The 20,286-nt window shown below is 37.9% G+C and overlaps 1 protein-coding gene and 1 pseudogene across 1 annotated transcript in view; both read left to right on the forward strand.

Moving 5' to 3' along the window:
• SCN2A (sodium voltage-gated channel alpha subunit 2) overlaps window positions 1–20,286 on the forward strand; it is a 164,072-nt gene that overhangs the window by 43,318 nt on the left and 100,468 nt on the right. Inside the window, exons 2-3 of the mRNA XM_001100368.5 lie at window positions 14,599–14,916; window positions 15,846–15,964. Of these exons, the coding sequence (XP_001100368.1) occupies window positions 14,650–14,916; window positions 15,846–15,964 (386 nt within the window). The 5' untranslated portion in view covers window positions 14,599–14,649. The remainder of the gene's footprint in view (window positions 1–14,598; window positions 14,917–15,845; window positions 15,965–20,286) is intronic.
• Window positions 2,898–3,684, forward strand: LOC144333390 (microtubule-associated protein RP/EB family member 1 pseudogene; annotated as a pseudogene).

Raw genomic sequence — 20,286 nt, forward strand, 5'->3', positions numbered from 1 at the left:
TGTGTTCTGCTGCCCTTAAGCCTGTTGGGGATTTGGTCACAAGCTCAGGTCAAGTTGCAGTTAGGAATGCACCTGAGGCTGGAAGTGCTAAGGCAAGTGAGAGACTCAGTGGGAGAGAGCTTCTCATCCACCTCTAATTCAGGTGTGTCAGGTGCAGAGTTGCAATGCTTTGGGGCGTTGCCCTTCCACCAGTTTGGGTGGCAGGCTCATGGGAAGGGTAGATTGACTTCTCTGACCTCAGTTGAGGGCAGGTTGCTTCAGTCCGGCAACTGGTGGGAAGGGGAATTTGGCAGTGCCGGATGGGGGCAGACATTATCTTCTGCTCTGAATCAGGGACACTCATATGGCGCTATGTTTGCCCTACAAGTGTCTCCCTGCTCCAATGAGTACAACATTAAATAGGAAATAAAAACCATCAGTAGACAGTTTGCATAAATAAGAAAAAAGCTATGTTGTATAATCTTTTAATGGCCCCTTTTTCCTGCTACTTAAACAAGTGTCTCCCTCTTTTTTTTAGAGATGGGTCTTACTATGTTGCCCAGGCCGATCTCCAACTCGTAGCCTTAAGGAATCTTCCAGCTTCAGCCTTTGGAGTAGCTAGGATTATAGGTGCAAGGCACCACTTGCAACTGGGGCCTCAATGTTATCAGTTTTGCACTGTACTTCATAAATTACTGGCCCTAACAATTGCAGTAATCTAAGTGAATGATGGTGTCAACTTGAACAAGTGTGCTAATGGTAGAGGAGGTGAGAAATGATTGGATTCAGGATATAATCTGAATATAGAACAGAAAGGTCACTAGAGGTTATGACGTAGTATATGAGAGAGAGAGAAAGGAATCAAGGATGGCTGTAAGGTTTTTTACCTGAGGAACTTGACATTATTTGTTAAATACATAAATGATGTGTCCTGTTATGTATCTGTTCCTGAAACACATTGATGGTAATGAAGATGCAGTGGCAGAAGCAAATCACAGAGGTATTTCCTAGAGGTAGAAATATTAAGACTTGGTGACAGAGATCATAAATTAAAGGAAGGGGAGTGAAACAACTAAGTCAGAAAAAAATACTTCTAATTCAGGAAAAAATAAGAAAAATGAAGGAAATGGAAATATTTAAGAAATGGTACCAATTTCTAAGGAAGATAAGTTCAATTTTGGAAATGTCACTTGAGGCTCCAAGAACCCACAGCCCAGGAGACCTTAGCTATGGGTTGTTGGGAATATGTGATGGAATCCTGAATCCTGATCCTAGCACTCAGGACTAGGGATCTGTGTTGAGGGCATCATGTAAGTGTAAGATGGAGTCATAAGAATGGTTAACTCATCAAAAAATGAATATGAGGAGAGATGTATACAGTATTGCAGAAGAGAGTTCCTGGTAAATGTGTAAGCTCCTCTTCCATGACTGGGATAAGAGTACATTCATTATGGGGCATGTGAAGGTATTGAGAAAACAACTTCTGTTTTCCAGCAGAGGTTAAGCTAGCCCCATAGTAGCAATAGCAAGATTGTAAGGGGAAACTATGTTATTTGTACTGGGTCACAAATTTGTCTAATAGCAGTGAACCTGTGGGATTCTACAAACATCTTAGGTATAGAAAGGGATCCAGTGACTTTTAGGAAATCAGACTTATATCATATTTCCCTTCTCAACTTGCAGCTCAATGGTGCACTTCTCACCCTGGGGGAAAAATGGAACATGGACTATATTTAGTATTTGAAATCAGACACATATGAATTTAAACTCCAGCTCAGTGTGGCAATGGCAAGTTATTCAACATCCATATACCCTGATCACTCCTACATTTGAAAAGTGACAACAACACTACTTCCTTCACAAATAATGCAAGGATCAATGAGATAACAAATCAAGAAGCTAGTAGTGTGCCACAATTTAGTTAGTGTTGACATTACACGAAGAGATGAGCCCACGGTCTCCTATGCTCTCCTTGCCTCCTCTCTAGTTCTCTCTCTCTCTGTTTCTCTCTCTCTCTCTCTTTGTCTCTCTCTCTCTCTCTCTCACACACACACACAGGCACACACACACACATGGGCATGCATACATACACTTTGGAATGTAGCTATTTTTTGAGCATTGTTTTATTATTATTATTTCAAAGACTTTCTGATCCTGGCTCTACCTGCTCATTCTGACATGGGGAAGATGCCCAGACACTCAGATCTACCGTTCCACTGAGGAGTTTAGAGGCTGCTTTTTTCTCCCCCATAAAAGAGAACAGGGACTGAGGGATAAATTTTAGGTAGAAGTCTTTGATGAAAAGAAGAAATGAGGAAAACTGTGCTAGAAATATTCAGGTATATCAAACAAGTAGAAATACCTCACCCTCATAAAGAGAACCATATCCTAGAAATTTTCTTTCTTACTGATTATTAAAATCCAGAATTAGAATTCTGTGATTCCAGCATAATCCGTCCATGAAAAATAAACTACTACGTAATCAGATTAGAGATGGCCTTCCTGCTGATGAGCCATTTAGAGAGGTTTGAATGAGTTCATGGAAGTCTACTAACATGCACTTAATACATCTGAAGATTTTAAAAGGTTGTAGTAATGTATTGCCAGTCTACCTACAGTAAAATAAAAATGCTTCCGTTAAAATATATGTATATTTCTTTTATATAGTTAACTTATTTTTCCTAGGAAAGTTAGACGTAAAGTGATTATCTATACACTGAATTATATTTCCCGGAGATCATCACAGGAAGATTTGTATGCATTTCTGTTAAAGAAAAGCAAAATGTGTCTTAGAACATAACAGTCATTTAATGGAATATCTATACTTTAAAAAGGAATGTTGGTCAAGCAATTTGAACAAGATGAAGATGGAACCAGGGCTGGGTGTGGGCAGTAGACTGTTCCACCAGGAGCCAAAGATGGCAGTGAATATATACTTGACATCAGTCACCAATGATGACCTAGTGCTACATGACATACTGGCCTGGATCAATGAGTCTCCTGAAGTTGAATTTGACAAAGATAGAACAATTGTGCTCAGGGGCTGCTTATTTTCACTTTTTGGTCATTCTGCTCCCTGGCTCCATTGCCTTAAAGAAGGTGAAATTCTATGAATACATCCAGAACTTCGAAATACTACAAGCAGTATTTTCAAGAGGGTGGGTGCTGACAAAGTGATTTCTGTGGACAATTAGTAAAAGGAAAGTTTCAGAACAACTTTGAATTCATTCAGTAGTTTAAGAAGTTTTTTCATGCAAACTACAATGAAAAAGACTATAACCCTGTGGCTGCCGGACAAGGTCAAGAAACTGACGTGGCTCCCTCCATTTTGTTGCTCCAGTTCTGGATAAACCGAAGTCACTTCTCAGCTCTGGCAATCCAGCTCCACGGAGGACCATTTCCACAAATAACTGCAGCTTCTAAGGCTGGCCCCAGGGTGGTATAAAAGAATCCTGATGCAGGCAGTAGGAGTGCTGCACGGTCAAACCGATGCTAGCAGGTCAGTGTACTGAAACTTGCCATTGAAGGCTTGGAGAAAGAGATTTGTACTTCAGAAAGCTAAGGAACAATGAAATGATTTGCCAGCAGAACAAGGGGAACAATGACCCCGTATTGCAGTGGACTGTAGACATTCTCTATGCCAGAGATGAAGACTTCGTGATATCCGATGAAGGGGGCCCACAGGAGGAACAAGAAGAGTTTTAACAACCTGAACCAGCAGAGCCTTATCCGAATTTTGCACTCCAAATCTTGTACTTAACTGTTAAACACTCTCTTTTATTATTCTTAGAAAACTCACTAGTTTCTTTTTATAAGCATAAAGTACCTCTTTTTAGAGTGCACTTTGCAGAGTTTCACTCCTTTTCTGGTGAGTTTGAGTTAGGAGCTTTTACTGTGCGGCAGAGCAATGATAACATCTAGTTAGTTCACCTGGGAAACAAAGAGGCTGACCATGGGGCTCACCATGTGCGTGGAGGTAACACTGATTGCTGGAGAAGGTGTTAGGTAATATGCTGAGGTGGAGACCTCGGTACAGAAATGTAAAGACTGAGTTGAATTTTAACCTAATGTGAAACCTTGGTAGAGAATTTTGTAATAAGTTAATGCCTTAAGAGTATTAAAATATGCTTCCATATTCAAAATATCAAATGTAACACATCAGGACATCTTATGTGTTTGACATTGTATGTTGGAAGGAAGGGCCAGACCTCAGAACCTTTGCAACCTGGTGTCATCACAGGCCTTACAGGGCTACTTGCAACCTCACAGGCCTAGACTTTGGCCCAAAAGGAAAGTTCTAAAGCTTGCTCTGTACAGCCATTTGGGGTCGTTGACAAACTGCATCCTTGCTAAAAAGCAAGAGGCATTGTTGCCTGGATGAACACAAGGTGTGTTTCAGCCCTGAGATTTCTGGGTTGAAGAGCTCTATTGTCATTGAGGATTTCTCTGGGAATTTTTCCAATCATCTCTGAAATTTCTATGTATTACGCTTTTTTGGGAAATGAGGTGTGTCCAATTCTTTCATCTAACAGCACTTTTGGGGATTTCCTCACATCTCTGAGATTGAATGGAGGTTGTTTCCCATTTTACCATCCTTTAGTTTCACATTTAACATGTCACCAGTGGTGAATCCACAGAGGTCTGCAGCAAACTTGATCCTTGCCTCATTGGAGGAAAGAATTTGGCTGAGGGGAAGAAGTAGGTTTAAGGCAGAGGGGGAGACCGAGGCAAGTTTTAGAGCAGGAGTAAGAGTTCATTAAAAAGTTTTAGAGCAGGAACAAAAGGAAGTAAAGTATACTTTGGAAAAGGCCAAGCAGGCAACTTAAGAAATCCAAGTGCCCTGTTTGGCCCTTGACTTGAGGTTTTATACATTGGCCTGGTTAAGGCATTTGCATTTCTCTTCCCTTAATTTTCTGTTGGAGCAGACTGTACACATGTGCAGTGTGACCTGCCAGCACTTGGGAGGGGCGATATGTGCAGTGTGTTTACTGAAGTGTGCATGCTCACTTGAGGCATTTTTCCTTTACCAGTAGATTGTTCCTGAGAAGGTCATATACCAGTTAAATTCTGCCATTTTGCCTCTTAATGTGCATGCTTGAGCCCACTCACCCAATTCCTGAGATCTTATCAGGAAGCCTCTGATCACCAGCTTCAGGTGTTTTTTTAATCCATTGGGGGACTGTCTTTATCTGGTGCTGACTAAGACCAATTATTATTTTAGACAGTTTAATAACCACCTGACCATCACCTGATGGTTGCCTGACATTCCTGAGGGAGGGGCTCTCTCCCGCCTTGCTCATGTCTGCTTAACTATCTACTGTAACATTGCTTCTCTTCTCTGCTCCCCTTGCCCACTAGGGACACCTCTTTGGGTTCTTAAAGTTTGCAGCTTGGAGTGGGAAGTGCAGCAGGCAGGTGCGCACACTGCAAGTTCTTCGTGGACCTCTGGCAAAGGGAGTAAGCAGGGAAGGCTATGGTTACCTTGGGTTCTGCAAAGCTGGGGTGTTTTTGGTATCTGCTGTCCACAGCTCTCCAGTTCTCTGAATACTTTATCAGTACCCTAATCTCTTAAGAGACAAAATGTATTAGTGTGTTACTAAATGTTCATTTTCTTTTACAGAAAATACAGTACCATGTCTGAATTATTAATATTTAAACTGTGTTATTCCTTAACTCTCCCTCATTAGATTTGTGCACAACCTATTCCGTCCTTTTGTTTGGCAAAAGTTTGCAAAATACGTGTCACTCACTGAGATTGTTCAGCCCCTTTGTGTCTGGCGATAGCTTGTCCTAAAATGTGTGTAAAAAGTAAACAGTTGATAACAAAATTGTTTAATGGATGCTCTGTGTGGAATTGAGAGAAAAATCCAGATTCAGTGATTGACAGTGCCAAAAAATGCAAGTAAATAGCCATTGTTCCAATGACAGTGGTGCTATTTCTTTTTTTGTGGTTTTTAGACTTTTGTTACCTAAAATTCTGTTTTATTAGCAACTCATTTTCCACCTGGTGGTTCTTGACAGGCCTTTTTTTTTTTTTTTTTTCCTATTTTAAGTAGTTTCTAAATAATTTTTTTTTTATTTCAAGAAAGAGAAAAAAGAATATTGCTCAATGCATCTAATATAAAAGTATAAAAAATAAGTTAGTTTCATATTGGAACTAAACCTAGCATTTAAACAAAAACAAAAACAGCTTTTCTGACCAGTAAACACTGAACTTGAGTTTTTCATATTCTACTGTTCTCTGTTTCTTCTCTGCAGCAGAAAAACATGTAAGTCTGGTTGTTCAGAACTTTCTCTCTATTATGGAAATTGTTAGTTACAGCAATGCGCTAGTGGATTCAGGTTAAAAAGAGAAGGATACATATACGTGTGTGTGTGTGTGTACATATGTGTGTATATATGTGTGTGTGTGTGCATACATACATATATATATATCACAGCAAGTAACAATCGAAAAACTGATAAGAAAATAGACCTGAACCTATGAAATAAGCTAGAAAATCTGAAAAATGTATCTTCAAATAATTTTTAGCAGATCTTTTCTTAGTTCATGTTTACATTACTGTAATGTACCAAAGAACACAAAAAACTATAATTGTAGAACAGAACTTAAAAGACCACTTCCAGAAAAAGAGACATTCCTTAGTGTTTCTCAGCTTTCTTAATTCTTGAGCACAAAATTTTCTAAGTTTTTGAGTACTTATCCACAACCATTAATTATAATATAAACTAATATAAAATTATGTCCTTATCTATGAAATGTAATAAGCCATTTTCTTAGTATAAATTTATTTCTAGAGCATTTATTATGAATGTGGATATTTGCTATTACCCTTATTTTTTAAATTGTCTTATCTTTCATTTTTTTTGCTGATGTCATCATGTATAATAACATGATTTTAAGAAATTTTAATTTAGAAAAAATATATTCCTCTTGTATAAATGAGAAAACGAAAGAAGAAGAGTATTGAAAGGAAAACATTATAGGAATATCAGAATTTAGAATCCCAATTCTTAACATTTTTTATTTTCTGACTACTTCAAATAATATTGTTTGCCTTTCTCATTATTCATGGATCTTCCAAATATAGTGTCTGGCCTTAGAAGTTGTAATACAAAATCTTCTGTCTGAAATATAGGGCAACGGAATGAAATTTAAAACCTTCACGTAATATATGCCATATAGAACTCTCATAAAATACCAGTTTGATGTGATAACAAAGGTCAGAACAAATGGAAGAAAAACTAATGTATGATTTTTGAAAACCTTATCTTGGGAAATGAGAAATAGACTATAATTCTTAAATCTACATTACACAAAAGTATCTTTGATGTGAAAAAATATTCAGTTGCTGTTCTTTTGATGTCTTACATGTTTTGGTAAAACATTTTGTGTTCACCCTTTTAAATATTCCAAGATACACTCACTGGCTAGAATCAATGGGAGAGAAACAGGTGACCCTATAACTAATATAATGTTAAGGAAACTGCACATATCTTGATATGTTTCTGATAGTGCATAATTCCAGAAAATGTCTTAAGCATTGAATAATTGTCAGAAACATGGAATCCGCGGCCTGCAAGGATGAGTTCCACATCTGACCCTACTCTTTCTAGTTGTGAGAACTTGAATTTCTTGATGCCTCTGTTTCTTCATGTTTCTTTATTTTTTTAAATTGACCATAGTTGTACATATTCATGGGGTACATAGTGATATTTCAATACATATAACATATACTGATCAGATCAGGGTTATTAGCATATCCATCATCTCAAACATTTAGCATTTCTTTGTATTGGGAACATTCAATATCCTCCTCCTACCTATTTGAAATTCTATAATATTGTTAAGTATAGTCATCCTACAGTGGTATAGAAGCTATAACTTATTTCTCATGTCTAGCTGCAATTTTGTATCCTTTAACAAATCTCTCCCTATCCTCCCCAGCCTCTAGTATCCTCTGTTCCATTTTTTACTCCTTCCTCATGTTTTAAAGGGAGATGATTACAGTATCTATTTCATTAAGTTGCTATAAGGAATAAACGGTTTCATACCTCTTAAAATAGTGCTTGACAAAAGTAGGTACTATGTGTATATTTTTATTTAAAAGGTAAATACTATGTGTTATTATTATGACTAATCTCCTCCCAAAAATATGTTTGGTAAATCATCTTATAAATTTTTTATTCTTAATTTATTTTGAATTAGAATCATTTGTATAATAAGTTGGTATATTGCTGAGCACATCTGTAAAGTGAAACCTGAATATAGATTTGATAATTGAAGCTGATGCTCACCATAGAAATCTATGAAATATTGTGTGCTTGATTGCAGTAGGGCAACTTACTACGGGGAAGGAATCTTCTCTTTTTTTGCTTGTTTTTAATCTAACTTTAAAATATTTTATTATTATTATTATTTTTATTATACTTTATGTTGTAGGGTACATGTGCACAACATGCAGGTTTGTTACATATGTATACATGTGCCATGTTGGTGTGCTGCACCCATTAACTCATCATTTACATTAGGTATATCTCCTAAATGCTATCCCTCCCCACTCCCCCCACCCCACAATAGGCCCCAGTGTGTGATGTTCCCCTTCCTGTGTCCAAGTGATCTCATTGTTCAATTCCCACCTATGAATGAGAACATGCGGTGTTTGGTTTTCTGTTCTTGTGATAGTTTGCTGAGAATGATGGTTTCCAGCTGCATCCATGTCCCTACAAAGGACATGAACTCATCCTTTTTTATGGCTGCATGGTATTCCATGGTGTAAGTATTCCACATTTTCTTAATCCAGTCTGTCACTGATAGACATTTGGGTTGATTCCAAGTCTTTGCTATTGTGAATAGTGCCGCAATAAACATACATGTGCATGTGTCTTTATAGCAGCATGATTTATAATCCTTTGGGTATATACCCAGTAATGGGATGGCTGGGTCAAATGGTATTTCTAGTTCAAGATCCTTGAGGAATTGCCACACTGTCTCCCACAATGGTTGAACTAGTTTACAGTCCCACCAACAGTGTAAAAGTGTTCCTATTTCTCCACATCCTCTCCAGCACCTGTTGTTTCCTGACTTTTTAATGATTGCCATTCTAACTGGTGTGAGATGGTATCTCATTGTGGTTTTGATTTGCACTTCTCTGATGGTGAGTGATGATGAGCATTTTTTTATGTGTCTGTTGGCTGCATAAATGTCTTCTTTTGAGAAGTGTCTGTTCATATCCTTTGCCCACTTTTTGATGGGGTTGTTTGTTTTTTTCTTGTAAATTTGTTTGAGTTCTTTGTAGGTTCTGGATATTAGCCCTTTGTCAGATGAGTAGATTGCAAAACTTTTCTCCCATTCTGTAGGTTGCCTGTTCACTCTGATGGTAGCTTCTTTTGCTGTGCAGAAGCTCTTTAGTTTAATTAGATCCCCTTTGTCAATTTTGGCTTTTGTTGCCATTACTTTTGGGGTTTTAGACATGAAGTCCTTGCCCATGCCTATGTCCTGAATGGTATTGCCTAGGTTTTCTTCTAGGGTTTTTATGGTTTTAGGTCTAACATGTAAGTCTCTAATCCATCTTGAATTAATTTTTGTATAAGGTGTAAGGAAGGGATCCAGTTTCAGCTTTCTACTTATGGCTAGCCAGTTTTCCCAGCACCATTTATTAAATAGGGAATCAGGGAAGGAATCTTCTAAGTATCTTGCCTGACCAGTATACATGGAAGTTGGTACACATGGAATATATATCATATGCGTATATCCCAATATTGATAATGTTACTTTCCAAATGTGGAGGCACAGCAAATACGATGAGTATGTGACCAGAGCATGCACTTGTTTGTTCTTTCTGTCCAGCATTAATTTTCCCCTTATTCCAGTAATAGTAACTCAACTCTGCTCTTTTGTAATTTCCTGGGTTTTTTGGTTTGTTTGTGTGTGTGTGTGTGTGTGTTTTGTTTTTTTTTTGTTTTTTTTTTTTTTTTTTGAGACTGAGTCTCACTCTGTCGCCCAGGCTGGAGTGCAATGGCATGATCTTGGCTCACTGCAAACTCCACCTCCTGGGTTCAAGCAATTCTCCTGCTTCAGCCTCCCCAGTAGCTAGGATTACAGGTGCCCATCACCATGCCTGGCTAATTTTTTGTATTTTTAGTAGAGATGGGGTTTCGTCGTGTTGACTGGGCTGGTCTTGATCTCCTGGCCTCAAGCAATCTGCCTGCTTCAGCCTTCCAAAGTGCTGGGAGTACAGGCATGAGCCACCGCGCCGGGACTTGTCTGTCATTCCTTCCTTCCATCCTTCTTTTTTCCCTCCCTCCCTCTCTGCTCGCCCTTCCTTCCCTCCTTCCTTCCTTCCTTCCTTCTTTCCTTCCTTCCTTCCTTCCTTCCTTCCTTCCTTCCTTCCTTCCTTCCTTCCTTCCTTCCTTCCTTCCTTCCCTCCCTCCCTCCCTCCCTCCCTCCCTCCCTTCCTTCCTTTCTTCCTTCCTTCCTTTTTTCTTTCTCTAGTTCTGTCTCCCAGGCTGGAGTTTAGTGGTGTGATGATAGCTCACTTCAGCCTCAAACGCCTAGTCTCAAGGGATCCTCCTGCCCTGATCTCCCAAAATGCTGGGATTATAAGCAAAAGCGACCTTCCCAGCTCCAACTCCACTTTTGAGAAATGCTTCTGTACCACAACAATAACCCTGACTACTTATAGGTTTCAAGTGAGGACTCTTCCGTGTTTCAAGGGTAGAGCATGTGGCTTAGGAGAGGCCAACCAAAGATGGCATTACCCTGGACACAGTAATTACTTCAGGATAGGCATGTGATGCACCAGGTGCCAGTGAGATGCAATGAGAGCTTTTCTGAGTCTTTCTTCCCACTGAATTGAGGTCTGGAAGGTTGGGAGACTAGAGCTGCTACAGAATCTTACTAAAATAAGGGAAGAATCTTTAGGAAACCTATCACTATGAAAGTCAGAACAAAAGGATACAGCATAACTATGAGCTGGTAACACCAACTGAGCTCCTGAATCATCATATGCCTAAGACCAGCCCTGGACAAACCATGAACCAATAAACTCCTGTCTTTATTTCTTTTTTACTTCAACTAGTTTGAGACATCTTTTTCTCTTACCATCAAAAGTTACCTCCTAAAGTGACTAAAATATTATTTTTGGCTACATCTTCCCCTTGCTCATTTCCAACAAACACATTTTCTTTTTTTCCTCCAAATCTTTTATTTTAGATTAAGGGAGTACCTGTGCAGGTTTATGATGGTATATTGCATGATGCCGAAGTTTGAGGGCACGATTGAACCTGCCACCCAGGTAACAAGCAATAGGTAGTTTTTCAACACTTGCCTCCCCCACCCTATACCCTCTTATAGTCCACAGTGTCTCTTGTTCCCATGTTTATGTCTATGTGTACCCAGTGTTTAGCTCCCACTTATAAGTGAGAAGGTGTGTTGTTTTGTTTTCTGTTTCTGCCCAACAAATACATTTTCCAGTGAAAATGATGAAGCCAGAAAGTATGAAATATATTGATTTAACAATTAGAACTGTTCTAATTATAATTGGTGTCAGTGCCTGTTTTCTTTTTATGATTGAGTAATGATCACAGATTTTTGCTATCAGATTTTGAGTTTGAATCTTGCCTGTATGATCTTAGGAGACTTTTCCTAATTTCAGTGTATGTCGTTACTTCAGTTTGCAAATAAGGATAATGAAAGCATTTACCCAATAGGGTTGTGTGGAGGATGAAATAATACAGTAAACATCTTAGCCAAGTGACTGGCACTCAGTAAGTCCTCAAATTTTCACTATGATATTAATTGAAAGCCTAGCATTTAGAATCTCACTGGTTTATCAATTCTTTTTTTCTGGTTGCTTTTTAGTGACTTAAATTCGAGATAAATAAGATTGGTGTCTCATTGGGTTAATATTTTTTCTAGAGAGAGTTAACTTGTGTGGCACAAGCCATCTCTTTATTGAATTAGCAACGACTATATTGGATTTCAGATTATTTGGGGCTGAGGCTAATATCAAATCCTACTGTATGTTTGTAGTTCCTAGGCTACAAGCCTACATACAGTAATTACTGTTTAATATGAATTTTTATTTTTAACTTACATATAGTAAGAGTTAATTGCTGTTTAATATGAGTTTTTATTTTTAACCCTTCCCTATTTACAGTCATGCTTTGCTCAAGGACCAAGATATATTCTGAGAAATGTGTTGTTAGGTGATTTTTGTCATTTTGTGTACCTCATAGAGTGTACATAAAACCTAGATGGTAGAGCCTATTACACAACTAGGCTAGGTGGTATAGCTTATTGTTCCTAGGCTACAAAACTATACTGGATGTTACAGTACTGAATACTGCAGGCAATTGTAACACAATGGTATTTGTGTATCTAAACACATCTAAATATAGACAAGGTACAGTAAAAAATATGGTATTCTAATTTTTTGCGACCATGTCGTATATGTGATCTGTCATTGACCAAAAATGCCATTAAGCAGTTCACTACTGTACTTTCTCTTTACTTTTAAGTTGAATTCTTTATATTGATTGAATGACTTTTTGACATAGCAAATAAAAAGCATGAGGAGAAGCATTATTGGTTAACAAAATTAACTTAAAATCAGCAAAGTTTTAATGTTTCGTTCCAAGAAAAGCCTGTGGAAGATCAGTTCCACAACTGAAAGCTTTGGGCTGTTTCAGACATATGTCTGTGTGTACGCTGCGAAGGTGTTTCTCTTCACAGTTCCCCGCCCTCTAGTGGTAGTTACAATAATGCCATTTTGTAGTCCCTGTACAGGAAATGCCTCTTCTTACTTCAGTTACCAGAATCCTTTTACAGGAAGTTAGGTGTGGTCTTTGAAGGAGAATTAAAAAAAAAAAAAAAAAAAGAATTTTTTTTTTTTTTTTTTAAAGCATGATGGAATTTTAGCTGCAGTCTTCTTGGTACCAGCTTATCAATCTCAAACTCTGGGTGTAAAAGATTCTACAGGGGTAATGTTTTAATATTCTTATTATGCTTATTCTCTGTGATGCTTCTCTACCTTTACAGTAGTAGAATCCTTGGGGAAATCTGCAGAGGGACCACTTTCATTTTGAAGCTGCTGGCTGCATGTTTTAGCATGTCTCTTCTATTAGAGAATCCAGGCATGGCAGTTTCCTCCCCCAGTGTGCAAGGACCATCTTCATGCCTATGTCTGTCGCTAGGCATGAGGGTCTGTAGGGATGGGTGAGAAAAATGAGGTATGTTTTGGAGGCACTATAATACTGGGGAGGGCAGTCTGCTAGCTGGTAGCTGAAAGGTCCTGGTTTACTTCAACATTTTTTAAAATAAAACTGTGCAGTAGTTTTTGTTATTTTGGGTTTCCCTCTGTTTTATCTGGTGTATGCTGCAGAAGTGAACTGCATAACACATTTAACTCTTAGAAAATGCATCTCATATATTTAAATGACAACTCTGACTCCTATAGTATGGGGGTGAAATAGATTGATTTTTTGAAAAGATGGGAAAAATAGATTAAGTGGCATTCAGGAGTCAAGATGTTGATTGTATTGTTTCAAATAGCGTAGAAACTCCTGCCACTGGTTCAGAGGTAACATTTGGAATGACTGATGTGCTCTTTTGAGTTATCTACTTTAGTCTAGTGAAACATGATTTGAATACCAGTAAAACCTATTTACGTTATTGCAAAGATGCATATAATAAGAGTTTGCATGAAAAGATAAACTATCATAAACTTACTATTTTTTCTCAAATTCAAATTCTGATGTGGACACTAAGACTGTGATGCTACATTTTTGTGAAATGGGCATTATTTGAGGAAATAGGCTATCTCTACAGTATTTCCTAAGGTACTGCAAATGTGTTAATTTAAGAAGCAATTACACTAGCTAGCAGCAGGTTGCTAAGCCAGGGGGTCCGAGCTACAGACCTCTGATGTGGATGACTTCCTGCCCGGTTTGGCAGGAGCTGGGTCTCTTCCTGTGCAGCTTCCGAGCAGTTCCAAACACAACCAGGCATCTTCTGCTCCTTCCCACTCCCTTTCTTTCAAGCAGGATCTACCTATGTTTCCATAGCCTGGCATTTTACGATTTCCAGAGCTTTTTACCCAGTGAATTGACTTGGAATAAACTCTTAAATGTTATAAAGTGAGCCAAAGGGCACGTGGAAAGACATGGAGAGATACGTGCAAGATCCTCAGCTCAGGTTCTACAATTTAGTGTGATGTTTCATCTCTTGTTTTGAATCTCTGCTATTTTTTCAGAAAGAATGCTGAAAAAGATGGCTGCCAAAATATTCACACAAGTGAAACAGCAGGCACAAACCAGTATCCTCCATTTCTGAGCTCTGAATTGCATATTTTCCCACAAGTAGCACAATCACTTAAAACATTTTGGGAGTGGGAGATTAGATTACCTCATAGACACCTACTGAATGTGAAAGATAGATCTCCATGCGAGCAAATGGATGCATATATGAGATTCCCTGAATATCAAATACAACTTTCTTTAAAAATATTATAGCTATCTGGGTTTCTATGCTGTATCTCAGTGCTCAGTGTCATGTAACTGACACAATCACCTTTTATTCTAATAGCCGTTGCTTTTTTTCCCTCCCTGTTTCTGTAGCACTTTCTTATGCAAGGAGCTAAACAGTGATTAAAGGAGCAGGATGAAAAGATGGCACAGTCAGTGCTGGTACCGCCAGGACCTGACAGCTTCCGCTTCTTTACCAGGGAATCCCTTGCTGCTATTGAACAACGCATTGCAGAAGAGAAAGCTAAGAGACCCAAACAGGAACGCAAGGATGAGGATGATGAAAATGGCCCAAAGCCAAACAGTGACTTGGAAGCAGGAAAATCTCTTCCATTTATTTATGGAGACATTCCTCCAGAGATGGTGTCAGTGCCCCTGGAGGATCTGGACCCCTACTATATCAATAAGAAAGTGAGTTCTTAGTCAAGTTGCCTTCACTGCCTATTTGCTAATTGGTTCTGGGCTAGTCCCAGGGATGATGGTGAAGAAGGCTTGCCTCCTTCCCCCTGTCTAAAGTATCACTAAGATGCTGGATGGGCCTGACCGTGTAATGGACCAATGATCCTAGAAGTCTTTTGGAAGCACTCATTTGAACCTGCATTTGTGAGACAGGCAGAGAACTGGTGAGGTATCCTCCAGCGCGGGAATTAAGGAAGGACAAAAGCCTATTCACCTTCTTGAATACAAATTATATTCTTAAACCAAGTGTAAATTGACCCTGATTCCCTAATAATGTTGAGAAGCAAAAACTGTAAACTAGAAGTATATTTAAATTTTATTTTTTATATTTGCAGGAGTAGTATCTAAATTCCTCTTTACAGTCTCTAGCTCTCCATACGTCACTTTGATCTTCAGTGGGTTTAATTATTCCTTTATACCATACTTTCTCCTTTCTATTGCTCTCCACAGAAGAAGAAATAATAGCAGGTGACTTGTAGGTGCCAAATAAGATTGTGAGCAAAGAACACACCTGGAAAACCTTGAAGTTCTCATGAGAAAATTATCTAACCAAAAAAGTAATCAAAGCCTCAGTTTTGTGCTTTAGGTGAATTATAAATGCGGTTTTAAAATACTAACGTTAAAACTTGATAAAGATGCTAAGAATTCCTATGGCATTGACCACAGATTTTCTTTGTAAACCTCATGTCATTTATCAAATTTAGGAAAGTTTATAGTGCTCAGAAAAAGAAAGCATCTATCTTCATATCATATGCTGGTAATTATTATGTTATACACTATTTTACAGGGCAATATTTATAAATAATGGTTTTACTTTTCTCTTAAAATATTCTTCATATATATTCTAAATTTTGTTTTATGTGTTGTGTTTTCTTTTTCAGACGTTTATAGTATTGAATAAAGGGAAAGCAATCTCTCGATTCAGTGCCACCCCCGCCCTTTACATTTTAACTCCCTTCAACCCTATTAGAAAATTAGCTATTAAGATTTTGGTACATTCATATCCTTTTTCAAATCGTCACTGAATATGATTTTCTTCTTTGACCAAGTTATTGAGCTACACGTTTTCCAAAATATCTGTGGTTGGCAATGTTATGTGTTATTTCTTTTTCTTTCCTTTTACTCAACAGTTAGCATGTTGCAAAATGAGATCACAGGTAAGTGAATTACTTTTCCCCATCTTCTAAGTGTTTCTTCTCTACCCAACTCACTATTACTTCTTTCTTCTTTTTTCTTCTCCCTTATGAATTGCTTGCCATATCCAATCCTTTCTCATTAATTTTGACCATATTACCAGGCTCTCCTCCTGTAAGTCTTCAATTTACAATGTTAGGTAAGGGAGTAAACTCCATAAGCTAATTTTCTTTACTGCCTTTACATTTGGAAAATAAATATGCATAATCTGAATACAATTTTATATGTTTTTGGTCTGAATTTTATGACTTTCTTCTATTTTAGCATTTAAAAGCTTTGAGTTAGTAAGTGTTTATAATTGTGTCTATAGGTATAACACCTTTTCAAATATTTTTCCAAATTTGTTTCCCAACAGCCTTCCTATTGATCTTCTACTTTCTATTATTTTCCTTCCTTTTTCTTTTCATCACCTGTTTCTATGTTTTATTCAAGTCACACGTCTTGCTACAATTATCCCTCTCCAAAGGATTAATATCTATCTATCCATATACATTCCCATTTTATTTTTTATACTCCTTATTGATGCACCTGCTTTCCAAAAATGAGATTGATGACAGCTTGGTGGTAGATGGCAATTTGATTGATTCCTTGAAATTAAATAGAGTAGTTGGAAATGAGAGGTTTTATTCTAGGCCAGAAACAGTTGTCTTGCTGACAGCCAGGCTTGGGAATACCAGTGAAGCAAAGGCTTGGAAGACTGAAGCTGTGTTGGGCAGGGGCATTTACAGGAAGAACACAGAAGTCATGGGACGGGGAGTGATATGCTTCAGGAACCAGAGGTAAGGCAGGGGAACTGAAATAAAGCAAAGCCTCAGATTAGGACAGCATGTTATTTCTTCTTTAGAAAGAATTGTTGCTTGGAATTCCATGATGTGGTTAGCCCAGGGCCTGGTATTAAGGCTTTCAGTATAAACACGCTCCACCTTTATGATGCCTAGAAAATATTTGAATTAGATAAGGTATGGAATTAAATTAAGTAAGGAATTCAGGAAATGGGATAAGTCTGGTACAGGGTACTTATGTCATTTCTGGGTGGAGGGGATGTAAAGCATGTCCCTAGACTTGCCTACCAGTATGGCAAATGCTGTCTTTAGAAGCATAACATTCTGTAAAGTCTCCTTTTAGCCTCTAGGTTGTTCCTCTTTCCAAGTTTAGATGGATAGCAACATCTTTTATTTGATGTTTATGTTTCATATTTTAAGATTTCATGGTTTCTTGGCATTACCTTAAGCAATAATGTTTTCTTACCTCTCTCTGTTTTCCAAATTAAAAAACCCAGTTGGATGTGGATAAAAAGATGTCTTTGAGTTAGCATTAGAAATGAATAATAAAGTTGGTATTTATATTTGGGTCTCATGATTATAAATTATGATCTATTATTATGTTTCAAGCATTTATAATCTGTACAGTGAATAAATCTCTGCATAAACTATTCATTATATTTTAAAATAATTGTATGTTCCTTATTCAAAAGTAATTTATATTTAAATTACGTGAAAAATTCAGGCTTCTGTTCCTAGTAGATATTGGGAAAATATGCATTAAATAAATAAGTGACTAGAAAGTCAGAGATTAGGGAATCAGATACAAAACAAGTGAAAAAATAAGTTTAAATGGATCAGAAAAAATCTTTCTTGTCATGCATCTGAATGATGAGATGGAATTAAGAAAACCCAATATATTTGCTTTTTACAAAAGCAGATTTTTGTCTTAAAACTTTTGTAATAGACCATGGAAAATCTCATGAAAACTATTGTCCCCACTTGAAAAAAAAATCCTAGGAGATTATGAATCCCCGTTAAAACCTCCTGGAAAAGAAACTCCTAGTGGTAGAGGGTAAGGGCAGTTTAAGAAATTCCGATCAGAGAATCTGAGTACTAGGGACACAGTTTTCGCCAGGACCTCTCTAGATATCCAGATACAACTTGAATCTGTGGGCTTGTATTTGCTTCCCAGGAACTCACCCTCCAAAGGCTGAAGTCACTGGGAGGCGTGAGGTGATGCAGGTTGAAATGTGAAGCCAGCCAGGCAAATCTATTAAGGTATGCCAAGCTGAGCTGTTGACTCTGAGAAGTTTACAGATGGCTTAGAGTCACAAATTTCTTCCAGTGTAGAAAATTGGATTTTAAAAAGTCTCTAATTTCCTGACTTAAAGCGTTATATTTCGATGTCTCACCTTGGAGCAGAGATATAACAAAAGGCAATGAGGCTGATAGTCTAAGATACATGAATCCTTCCATGTTTTGGTGATGCAATTGATCAAATAGCCTAGTAAACTTAGAGGTATATAGATGCTGTAGTTAGTAACTCATTTTCACAATAATTTTGTCCTTTATTCCTCATGTTGCAAACCCTAGACTCAAATCCTGATTTTCTGACTTCAAGTACAGTGTCCTTTACTGTAAGTTAAAAATGCTTGGAGAGATGGTCATGGTGGTTTGGCCACAGTTGTGAGGTCATTGTGTATTTATTACCACTAGTTTATAAACCGACAAAAAGTCATTCATGTTAAAGAAGTTTGTTTTTAAACTTGGACTAATACCTCCATTTGCAACAAAAAGCTTGACTTGTTTCTCAAATAACTGTTATCTATTAGGAGCTATTGTGTATCAAATTAGCTTTGTGAAAAATTTATTTTGGCTGAATCAGAAATTATGCTTATGATATTTTAACAAGGGTGCATTTTGAAAACTGAAAATTCTTCTCATGTGCCTAGTGTCTTATTTGATATTTAAATAAAACATGATTTATTTTCTAGATAACAAACAAGTTAAAAATGATCTATGCTCCTAAAGTTCCCTGCCAAGGTTTTAAATGTGTTTCCTGTCAGCTTTTATTATTTTAAGTTAATATATGCACACTCCTCTAATTTATCTTGCATTTGTTACTCATTTGTTCATTTGCAAGTACTTACTGAGTATCTACCATGTGGTAGATATTCTTGTAAGCATTGGGATGCAACACTGAACGAAATGAAGTTCCTACTCTTATGTGAGTGTGTGTGCGTGTTTGGAAAAAGACAATAAACAAATACATCAAATGGAAGCTAGTGATAAGTGTTACTAAGAAAAATAAATGAGTGTAAAAGGGAGGAGTGACAAGTGTAGTTTTGGATTGTATGGCCAGCAAAATCCTTTCTGAAAAGGTACCAGTTGAGCAGAGATCCGAAGGAAGCAAAGGAGAGTGAGACATGGGAATCTAGGGTTAAAGTCAGTTCAAGGAGACCAGCAAATATGAAGGTAAAGTCTGAAGGCGGGGGTGCAACTAGTATGTTTAAGAATCAGCAAGCAGACCTGAGTGGCTGGAGCAGAGTGGGAAAGGCAGGAAGCGAGGAGATGACATCAGTGGGAGTGAAGGTCAGGGGCTAAAGTTGTAGGTGAGATGCAGTGGGTCGTTGTGAAGACACCACATTTACTCTGAATGAGACTCCAGGAGAGTTTTCAGTAGCAGGGTATCATGACCTGACTCACATATTTAAAAGATCCTCTGGCTGCTTCATGGAGAATAGACTGCATAAGGGGAAAGAGTGAAGCAAGGAGACTGGGACCGACTGTCATTATGAAGGCAAGAGAGCATGGTGGCTTGGACTATGGTGGAAACAATGACGGTGGTAAAATGTCATCAAATTTTGAGGTATTTTACAGGAGAGCTGACAGGATTTTCTGAGCAATTGGTTGTGGGGTCTAGGGGGAAGGGAGGGACTAAGGATGATTCCAAGCATTTAGTCTGTTCAAGAAAGAAAAATGGAGTTGTAATGACTGAGCTTGGGGCAACTTGAGTGAACCAGTTTGGTGGGTAGGATCAAGAGCTTGGTTTTGAACATGTGATGTTTGAGACACCTGTTAGACATCATTGGAGGAGCGGAGGAGTTAGGTGGCTATGCAAATCTGGAGTTCAGAAAAGCGTTGAGCTGGAGGTGTTCAACTTTGGGAGCTCTCAGTGTATGGCTGGTATTTAAAGTCATGACATGGGACTAGGCTGCCAAAGAGCTGAGACCCTCACTCCAGATCACACTAGTAATGCTGACCTACCTATCATTTGAAAATGGTAGGAAAATGGAAAACAAAGATTCGGTATCAGAAAACGTAGATTCAAACCCTATCTCTAAAATTTACTTTTCAGCTATAT

This window comes from Macaca mulatta, chromosome 12 (assembly GCF_049350105.2).
Source record: "Macaca mulatta isolate MMU2019108-1 chromosome 12, T2T-MMU8v2.0, whole genome shotgun sequence".
Taxonomy (NCBI): Eukaryota; Metazoa; Chordata; class Mammalia; order Primates; family Cercopithecidae; genus Macaca; species Macaca mulatta.